This window comes from Notothenia rossii, assembly GCF_949606895.1.
Source record: "Notothenia rossii genome assembly, chromosome: 2".
NCBI classification, from domain to species: domain Eukaryota; kingdom Metazoa; phylum Chordata; class Actinopteri; order Perciformes; family Nototheniidae; genus Notothenia; species Notothenia rossii.
This window is the reverse complement of record NC_136904.1, coordinates 25,193,511-25,204,326: the sequence shown is the minus strand read 5'-3', so window position 1 is coordinate 25,204,326 and position 10,816 is coordinate 25,193,511. Positions and strand designations below refer to the sequence as shown.

General features: G+C 40.2%; 1 protein-coding gene across 1 annotated transcript; it reads left to right on the top strand.

Moving 5' to 3' along the window:
* Positions 1 to 346: 346 nt before the first annotated feature.
* Positions 347 to 10,810, top strand: LOC307026786 (KH homology domain-containing protein 4-like). The gene is made up of 14 exons (XM_079662386.1): positions 347 to 529; positions 1,358 to 1,610; positions 1,707 to 1,826; positions 1,964 to 2,037; positions 2,149 to 2,201; positions 3,664 to 3,863; positions 4,222 to 4,430; positions 4,591 to 4,651; positions 4,923 to 4,980; positions 5,186 to 5,421; positions 6,517 to 6,621; positions 8,879 to 8,964; positions 9,050 to 9,162; positions 9,535 to 10,810. The coding sequence occupies exons 1-14, from the start codon at positions 501 to 503 to the stop codon at positions 9,660 to 9,662; spliced, it is 1,725 nt and encodes a 574-aa protein (XP_079518512.1). The 5' UTR covers positions 347 to 500; the 3' UTR covers positions 9,663 to 10,810.
* The last annotated feature ends 6 nt before the right edge of the window (positions 10,811 to 10,816 follow it).

Here is a 10,816-nt window from a genome sequence, read left to right as displayed (position 1 = left end):
CTATCATGTCATGTGACTGTGTGATTCCAAATCCAAACCAGATGTGGTATTGCAAGACAATTAGGACATGGGCATATTTGATTTTAGTCCTTCTATGCTATATGAATATTGTTATGAATATTAAGCAGCTTCTTAATTGAAAAGACTAATTTATTTTGTAATAGTTTTCATGTCAGACTTTGAATCCATACTAGAGATTGTTACTGCCCTGCTGAATAAATAACAGCTTGGACCAGTTAAAGATTGTAGCTGGTTGAAGCTGGTCTGCCAGCCTGGCCCATGGACTCATTAGCCCGGCCTGACCTATTATACATCCATGGCATGGGCCTGACCAGACTGAGTTACGTAACAAGAAAACAGCTCCACTTCCGCCTAGTCAGACTTTGCGACAAGTCGTCAGAAGAAATCGACAGCCAGTCGAGACCTATGGCTCCCGTCGCCCAGCGTCAACTGTATTAAAAACTGTTTTAATTATACTACACATTTATTGGAGTGGTGCTATGTCTTCGGGGATGACGGGACGCACACCGTAAGTTTTTGTTTGCTTTTTTAAATATATTGTGCAACTTGAGTAACACGAGATAACGCCACCCGCACTGCCTATGTGTAGCAGTAAGCTAGCCAGCCAAGCTAGCTGCGTTGTTGAGGCCTGCTGTTAGCACACGGGCTATCACTTATGGGCGTAAAACTCAATACGAGTTGACTCTCAGGGTGTATGTTACAAGGTTACTCGAGCTCTACTGGCTTGAATATTTTTTTATTTTTTTGCAAAAGTCCAAATAAACAGGATCGTAACTTGTTAACTGAGGTAGCTCAACCTTAGCATTAGTATCAGTTACAGCTAGCTAACTTTGACTGTTGCTGCCTTATCTGAAAATAAACTGTTAAAACACGCAACGCATCTGGCGCAAAACACACTGTGCTTTTAGCTTAATCGAACCGACAATTGGTTTACCACCAGGCTCCTTAAAACTCCACTATTTCCTATTTACCTTCGTCTGGAGCTTTGTACCGCTTCAACCGCTATCATCACGTTACCAGCGCCATTTGAATCAAATTATTAGATTATTCTTTGGGAATATTTTACGTGTTACGTGACCAATTATTTAACACAACTATGGAAAAACAATGCAAAACATTTCCCTTAGCCCCTCTACGTAATGGTTACCACTAACTTGACCAGTGTTTTATCCGAGTACTCAATGGTGTAACTTATTACCACTTAAAGATTTAAATCGCAAATATATGTTCTGGTGTCCCCTTTTTTATGTCGTTTTCCTAAAAGGTTAAAGCTATGTATTAGACATTATTACAAATATGGTTATTACATTTTTTGTCCGTTGTTTTTTGTTCTCAGGTGCCTAACAAGCCGATGGGATATGACAGCCCAACCTAAACAGAGAAGCAGTGAAAATGCAACCCACTCGCTGTCTTTATCTGGAGTCGTCGGCACTGCTGGTTCAAACAGCTCAGCTTCCCTGTCACAACAAGCGGGAGAGAAGCCGGCGCCTCAGGGAGGAGTTGAAATGGCAGCAGCCATGGCTGCTAAAATAAATGCCATGTTGATGGCAAAAGGAAAGCTGTTGACTCCTCCACCATTGCTTGCAAAGGTGCTCATGATTTAGACATCTGTGGTAAATAACTGTCTTGTTTATTGCGTCATTAGAAGGCTAACCGCTTTCCTTCTCAATTCTTACTTCTTTTAGACGCCTCGAAATATCCATGTGCCAAACTCTACGGAAGAAATGGTGGTCACAGAGGTCGACATAAACGATGTACCAATAAATTGCAGGGAACTTCTTACTAAAGGCAAAACACAGGAAGAGGTAACTAGACAAAGAGCCCATGGTAACTTTGCAGGTGTCACACAAGATAAGTTCAAAAGAAAATGGACAGGCAAAACATCAAGAAACTCTATAAATCCCTCTTAAATCTTAATCAGATATTCTATTCACTTTTCCAGATCCGACAGTTCAGTGGATCAGTTGTCTCAACGAAAGGCCATTACATGTCTGACGGGGAAAAAGGAAAAGCAGGGTCTGTATTTAGACACAGGCTTTTTCTGATCCCAATTTAGACTATTTTAATACTTTACACATTGAACAAATGATGTGTTTTCAATGACATTTCTGATTTGCTTACTTTCAGACAAAGGCCTTTGTATTTGCATGTCCAGGGGAAGAACCAAGATCAAGTCAATAGTAAGTAGCACTTTAAAAAAAAAAATTCTGGCATACTCTTCTTCTCATGTAATTCACAAATGTTGAAAGCATTTTAATGCCTGTGGGTTATGACTAGGGATGTAACGATACCAAAAACTCACGGTACGATAATATCGCGATAACAAGTCCACGGTACGGTATTTATCGCGATATTGAATAATAAAGGGAAGAAAAAAAAAATCATAATTTTTTTTTTTTCAATAAAACATTTTTTTATTCGGAAAATATTTCTTTATTACATAATAAATCTGATTTTTACAGCCTTTTTGTAGGATAGCAGTATTTTAAAGTGTCAAAAACAAAGTGACAGTAACAGACTGGAACAAGAAAACCAGTGTTTTTGTACCTACTGGTACTACCAAACAAAGTAAGCATTTTCTTTATGCCACTGCATCTCACAAATAAACAAGGACATTTAATAATCAGACCCTGCAATAAAATAAATCAAGTTTCACTTTAGTTTTTCAAGTAACTCAACTCAAACTCACTAGTCACTCACTCAGCATCATCAGACAGGTTTTTAGGAATATGAGAATGTCCACATTTCCAGGTATTTATAAGCTGGGGTGTTTGGGCATTTACAATATCCCCTGCTCTGGAAACAACTCTCTCGCTTGGTACTGATGTTGCTGGGACACCAGTGGTCGCGTTAACCGAATATTTTATTTAACAATGACGGAAAAATCTGAAAGCAGTCTGTCATTTTGACAGATTAGAACAAACTCGGAACAGCGCCAACGTTTCCCCGCAGCGAGGCTCTGGTGTTATGCCGTGTTATGCATGCCCTCCAAAAGGAAATGATATAGTTCCCAAACCGTACTTTGCCGTACAGATCAATACATGTCTGGGAGGTTTTGCTTCACGCTGTGCGCGTCCCGCGAGGTGCATGCACACACGGCATAACACCGCCCCCCCCCCACCCCCCGTTGACAGTTCACGAGCATGCTCTATCGTGAACTGTTCAGACCCGACGGGTAATAAGGGATTATGACGGATATTTTACGATCCTGTCTGTCAAAATGACGGACAGCGAAAAAGTCTAACGCCAGGCTTATTGACATGGCGAGATATAACTATATGGTTGGTACTTGTCAATGTCTCTAGGTGTGTAAATGTAGCCCTGTAAATACGATGTCCTTTTGTGTTATCTGTTGTTTTATTTTCATGTTGTAACCTACTTGCTGCCATGTTGGACAGGTCTCTCTTGAAAAAGAGATCGATGATCTCAATGGGACCACCTGGTTAAATAAAGGTTTAAAAAAAAAAAAGTGTTTTAAAAAAAAAATATTTTTTTTAAAAATTATTATTTTTTAAAAATCGCGGTAGATTTTGTCAGTCTCACGACGGTATTGGGAAATTTATTTACCGCGATACCGCGATATTCGGTATATCGTTACATCCCTAGTTATGACTGATGTCTAACACTTTACTGCAACCCCAGAGGCTGTGCTGAGGATAAAAGAGATCATCTCTGAAGACCTGTTGAGGGCCTTGGCAGCATCAGGAGGACATCAGGTGCCTATAATGCCTCCGCTCACACTCTACCCTCAGCCTCCTCGGCCCGTCATTTCCCCATCTGCACCACGGATGCCAAACACCAACTCAGTGCCAGGACATCGGCCTGCAGCTCCTCATTCAGGGGTAGGCATATAGGACATATAATACAATAATATATTTAAATGTAGCCCTTTACAAACAACAGGGAAACAAGCTCAGGTCTATTGTATTGAATATTGATTGTCATGTGATAGTGTCAGTCAGAACTTTTCAAATGGAGGTTAAGAAAGTGAGACAAATGAAGACCATGTTGCCTTCACTGATACCCACCTCCCAGATAAAGTAGCAGAGAGAACGTCCCTGGTCTAAAGGGAAAAGCCTTGGATTTCTGCGCCTGCTTACAAATCTTTCTTACAATTATTCAACCTTTTTTTTGTATGTTTATAAAAAAACAGAATATGCAGGGCACATTAATTTATACCATATTTCCCCACATCATCAGAGTTTTGTGCACACAAAGATTTTTGTGGGTCTGGATCAGGCGTGTCCCTCGTTCAACGTGAATGAAAAGGTGGAGGGTCCAGGAGGATCGTACCTGAGTCACATCCAGGCAGAGACGGGGGCTCGGGTCTTTCTCAGGGGGAAAAGTTCTGGCTACATCGAACAAGCATCCAAACGAGAGTCTTTTGAGCCTCTTTATGTCTACATCAGGTATGTTCTCCCTATTCAAGCTAAAAGAAACAAGACCCATGTTTATTTTGAAGGAAACCACACATAGATTAATTTAGTTTACTAACTTAAACATTTTCACTCAATAACAGACCATGACTTGAGATCAACCCACATTAAATCCATTATTTGTGTTTTGCAGCCACCCAAATTCAGCTGGATTGGAGTCAGCGAAGAAACTTACGGAGAGTCTGCTGGAAACTGTAAGTTCCTGATACTGTTGACACAAACAAAGGTGTGAGTTTAACTGAATGAGTGCCTAATGGGAGGTTAAAGAAGGTGAAACTATTAAAGCATATAGTTCTTACTGATACCCACCTCCTAAAATAAAAGTGGTAGTGAGAACCACCTGATCTCCAGAGATAGATTACGAGTGCTCTGCACCTACCCACAATGCAACTGTTATAATCAATCAATGCAGCCTTTGTTGATTGCTATCTCCCTCCTTCAATATATTTGTCTCTCTCTCTCCAGGTGAGACAGGAAAATGCCCGTATGGCGTCGATGTACAGCGCCACCAGTTCCACACAACGTGAGTATTCCTTTATTCCTCGTAACTAATTCCAACAGGGTGACCCAATATCAGGTACTAGCTGACTGCATCCATCTTGTTAATAATCATCGTGTGACATCTGTAGTGGCTCAATAAGTTACAAATAGAACTTAACTGTCAAGAACACCGTTATTGGTTCATGTTATATATGCTATTAACTCCACGTTCTATACTTTCATTTCAGCATACGCAGCACATGGATTTCAACCTAATAGCAATTACTCTAGCCAGGGGTCCTGGTATAACTACCCAGCAAATGGGTATGCTGGCGGCTATTCAGCGTACTCAGGAGCCAGTGGTTATTGGAGTAATGCAAATGGTCCCCCAAGTCATTCTAACATGTCGACAAACCCTCCATCTTCTCAGGCAATGGTTCAGTATCCTGTGTGTCCTAGGAAACCAAATCCCTATCTCGACCAGGTAATTGCTAAGGCTTCAGCAGCTGTGTATTTCTATATATTTTTGTATTATTTAACCTATAAAATGCTTGACTTTAAATCTGTACAGCCTTGAAAGGTAGACCCTCCAGAAAAACGCGGGCAAAAATCCTTGATTATGCGGGCTAAAATCCTTGATTATGCAATTAAACATGCGGGGTTTTTATGTGATTTTATGCGGTGAAATTGCGGAAAGTTGTGAAATATGCTAAATATGCGGGGGAAAAGAATAACAATTTTTTTAAATATTGGGCTGTCTTATTTATTCTCTCTCACACAAAACCTGCCACTAACGTTGAACCCCTTTACTATTCAATTAAACACATTCAATGTTTATTTATTGTAAAAGCAATTGGGCTATTTTAATCTCACACACCCCCCCCCCCCCCCCCCCCACACACACACTTCTCCGCCTCATTCTGTTTTCATTTACTCGTTCGTTATCTGACCAGCTTCAATCTTGTAGGCTACACACTTCGTTTCTTGTAGCCCTAGAAAGGGTTTTGGAGGTTGATGCCTCGCTGAACGTGAGTTGAATGGCTTTCTTGTCCGCAGCAGCAGAAAGCATTTTCGAATGTTTGAATGAATCAAAGTGGGTCGTCACCGTCAATTTTCTCTTATGCTCCAACACACAGTTGCACAGGGTGCAGAATAGTTTCCCCCCACTTTTTGCCCGGTCTTTAGTAGAAATGTTCGTCGGTAAATGAGATGGATTAGATTTTTTTCATCTTGGTGTTTTCTCTATCGTGTGAGCTCCACACGTTCACTCTATACAGTGTTGTTTACATTTTGTGATGCGCGAGCTGATGACGTAACGTCAAGACGAGTTAACTTTTTTCCCCTCAACTTTGTGTGGAAAAATGCGGGGATTATGCGGCCTTTTGATAAATATGCGGCCTTTAAAAATCTGCGCCATTTCGCTGATTATGCGGTAAATTCTGCGATCGCAGAATCGCGTTTTTCTGGAGGGTCTAGAAAGGGTTGAATGCGTACTCAAGAGCCTCTATACCGTTGTGCTACATTTTTTAAATCCTGTCACTGCAGCCGTGTGTATGTGTTGGTTTTTTCCCTACTGAAGGATGCTGGCAGCAGTGGGACAGTGGAGCCTGGAGGATCTTTAGACAACCCCCCCGACTCAGGAAGTCCCAGACGTCATTTCCAGGAGGGGACTAAGGAGGAACAGGTTAGCTGATGAGTTACACCTCTACACATCGCTGACAGATTAAATAAAATACAAAGACATAAAATGACACACTATTACTTTCAATGAAAAGTATCAATCACAGTTGGGTTATCCTACATGCACACAGTCTCTGTTACTATGTTTTTCAGACTAGCTAAGTAGTGAGTCACATAATTTTTTCATAAACATCTAACCACCGTTCCTAATACTGGCTGACTAACAAAGCTGAGCAGTGTTTTTTGAACACAGACATGGGATTAAGCTGCATCAATGTTAACCTGTTAAGCCCGGTAGCCCCCGCCAGCGGGGGCGATCACAACAATATTCAGGAAACGGTGCCTCAGGGCTTAACATTTAACAACCTATTGAATCCACCCAAATGATCCCAGAGGTGGGTTTTTTGTTTTTTTTTAAACCTCTAAAAAGGTCAAATGTCCCTTGTCTTGCATCAATCTTGATGCATGGTAGTAGGGGTGTAACGGTTCACAAACATTTCGGTTCGGTATGTACCTCGGTTTTTAGGTCACGGTTCGGTACGTTTTCGGTACAGCAGAAAAAATTATCATAAAATATATATATATTTTTTAATTATTATTAAACTGTGAATAATGTATTCACTCAAATAAATACAAAATATAATAAAATAAACATTAAGGTGCAGCATTTCGATGAACTGAAATAATCTGTATTTGTACTGTACTAGTACTCACAAAACATAAACTATTAGTTTTGGGTTTTTAATTATTATTAAACTGTGAATATTCACTCAAATAAATATAAAATAAACATTAAGGCGCAGCATTTCGATGAACTGAAATAATCTGTATTTGAACTGTACTGTACTAGTACTCACAAAACATAAACTATTAGTTTTGGGTTTTTAATTATTATTAAACTGTGAATATTTACTCAAATAAATATAAAATAAACATTAAGGCGCAACATTTAGATGAACTGAAATAATCTGTATTTGAACTGTACTGTACTAGTACCTAAGCAACCAGTTTGACATTATGACTTGCTTGTCATTGTATTTTCATGTTTTTTTAAAGAAAAATTAACTTGTCCACATTGCTTGCCAAAAGGGCAGATCTGCTGGCACTAACAATGTCTCCTGCTGTGGAGAACACCCTCTCGCTAGGGACAGAGGTAGCAGATACAGCCAGGTAGCGCTTTGCTAACATGGCAACATAAGGATATTTGGCGTTTGTAATAGCTTGGCTCGGTCTGAACTTGTTGCGAGTGGTGGAGGCTTAAATGCTATTGGGAGTTGGGTTTGCACTTCAGTCTTTTTTCTTTTGGTACCGGTGATATTCACGTTCGGGTGATGCCTTTTCAAATGAGTGTGGAAGTTTGATGTATTGCCAGCCGCGTAACCAATAGTTGAACAATGCCGACAAACAGCTTTGGTTCGGTCCACCTGTCTTTGTCAGTCATCCTTGTACGTAACTGCGAAACCAAAATGTTCCCAAACCGGAGACTTCAATGATGCTGGAGGATTTTCGAGCTCAACTTTATCTGCGTTCGCCATTTTGACAGTTCCTCAAATTACTGACTACATTTGAACGCATCCCTCTGACCAACTCTCATAGTATGCCTCTCGTCCAATGGATTTACTTGGTTGCTCTATGACGCGTTGAACCCAATGTGAGCAAATTACTCTGAATGCTGCAGCGCAGCACCTGAGATTACTTCCAAAAAGTTCTTCACGTTTTCAATAATTTCGGTACGTGTACCGTTACACCCCTACAGGGTATTCATTATATGTTATAGTTTGGATTCCTAAAGCTTTTAGTCCACTATCCCATCATTCAAGGGTGGTTTTCACCATAAGTAATGTTTGTTTTTTTGATAGACACTATAATTTACATTTTTTTTTACTATTTTCAATCTGAATTTACTTTAAAATAAAAAACATCTATATTGATTCTGACTCTTCTACATCCAACTCACAGGTTTATCATTGCTTTGAGAAAAAAGATAATTAATTCAGGCTCAGGGCTTAACTGGTTAAACTCCTGGAAATTCCCAACATCATCTATCAACCCTTAGCACTTCAGGCTCTCTCCAACCATTTCCCTGCCTGTCATGAGACGTATATCAAAGGTTCAAATTACCATCCGAATCAGGCCGTGGCCTTTCTATTCAGCTTCTCCTCCTTTCAAAGTTCATTTTTCAAATAAGTGAGAAGGTTACGTTTTGAAAAGGTTTTCATGTGTTGAATGATGTTTTTCAAACACTCTCTTTGTTTGTTTAGCCTTCCAGCAGATCTCCAGAGGGTCCTGTGAACCAAGAGATGGCCCTTCCTGCCCCCAGTGTTGGAAAGGAGAAGGTAGTAGAAAGGTAGGTTAATTGATTACATTTTCCTTGTTAAATTATTCTTCATGAACTTTGTGAGGTGTAGATATTGATGTCTTTCTTTCGACAGGATTCTGATGCCCCCTCCCCCACCTCTGTTTGTGGCCCCTGCCCCTGTTGCACGCAAAAGGCCGAGAGACACAGAAGACCCAGTCAGTCTGCCTGGCATCACCGCGTCTATGGGTATGCATTTCTTCATCTCAAATATCCTGAGGGTGACACCTCGGGCATGTCTGTTGCATGTAGCTGCATCTCCCCCCATGGAGGAGTGGTGGAGGAGTGGAGACCTGTGTGACGCTCCCCACTGGCAGAACCCACTAACGCACTCCTCCTGTATATGTCTTTTGTCTTTCCCTCGTTTTCTCTCTCAACATGTGACCCTGGACGGCCTGTTATGGATGTGTGCTCTGCTTCCCATCCCTGGCTGTGGATCAAACGAACCCAAAAACCAACGCTAACATGGGGCTCCTCAATGGGTTTCCTTTTCTCTTTAATCTCGCCACCCCCCCCTTCTCTCTCCCTTTCTCTGTCTCTTTTTTTATTGCGTTCTTACAGGTGTTCAAGATGAGATCGGCAAGAAGACGAAAGTGGACGAAGATACGTCTGGGCTAGTCCCCTACGGAGGAGACTCTTCCGACGAAGAGGAGGAGAGGACGCGCAGCAGTAAGCCTGATCACTCATAACCCCTGCCCCCCCCCCCAGTCCAGGATACTCACAGACCCAAAGTCTCCATTCGGTTTACCAACACAGTTCTCAAACCCCGGAAAGGAAAAATCCGCCCTTTCATTTTCATTCACTATTTTGCCTTTTTTTTTTACTACAAAGAGGGAATGCATTGATTGCTGATCATTGTCCAAGTAGAGTTAACCATTTTAAAACTTGCAGAATGTTTTTTGTTTTTTTTTTCATCTCCATGTGGCACTTACGGAGAGGAACATCTGGCCCCACTTTATGTATCACATCCTTTTTAAAAGGAAGGGGACCAAAATGTACACACTGACAGGTTGAAAATCTTAATATATCATTATTTTATAGCACAGATGATTATTAGTAAACAGGCTGTAAATGAAAAAACAAATACTGGTATGGTCTTTGAATAATCACCATCTCCTGATATTTGGTGCTTTCGTGGACTCTTAAGGAGGAAAGGTTTTTATTGAATGGTCTTGGTGTAGGTTTTGCCATGTGTACTTTTTCAGTTAGTTTTTTTTTTTTCTCTGTTATATCACACAAGGGGTGTGAACCAGTTGGTTTCTCTATAGTATTGCACACCTATATAGCAGTTGTAAATATAGAAAACCATGCCAACTATTTCATTGTGCATATTTGTGTAGCCAAATGACTTATAAAGCGCAGCACATCTTGTGGCTTCATGCTCATTAGAGATTGTAATGGTTTTAGAAAATATAAATCTTTCACCTTTGTTATCGCTGTCTTGATATAAACCTTTCTTTCTTACTCTTAAGTGTCTGACTCCAAAACGTCCACATACAATTATGAGAAGATGGTCATTTTTGTAAAGATGTCACTATTAAACAAATTACTCACTTTGATCAGTGTGAAAGTATTCAGGGTGGATTTTCCCTTTTTTTTTGTTTTGTTGAATACTATTGTGACTACATGATCTTTTTTAATTTCTTTAAACCATCTTTTTGCTCATCAAAACAAGCCCCTTTATTTCCTACTTTTTAGTTCAAACACTTGGTCTGCTGCAGTTACTGATGCTATAAATACATATTGTAAAATTCAGTTAAACTTTTTTTCTTATCTTGGAAAATGGTGTATGCCTGTTCCCATGGAATACTATAATAAAGAAACACTTATAAATAAATCTGTC

Bases quoted from the DNA above. Each gene is read 5' to 3' on its own strand.
- LOC307026786 (XM_079662386.1), top strand. From the start codon at position 501: ATGTCTTCGGGGATGACGGGACGCACACC. The intron at 530-1,357 runs GTAAGTTTTTGT...TTTTGTTCTCAG, and splicing joins GGGATGACGGGACGCACACC to GTGCCTAACAAGCCGATGGG. The intron at 2,038-2,148 runs GTCTGTATTTAG...GCTTACTTTCAG, and splicing joins GGGGAAAAAGGAAAAGCAGG to ACAAAGGCCTTTGTATTTGC.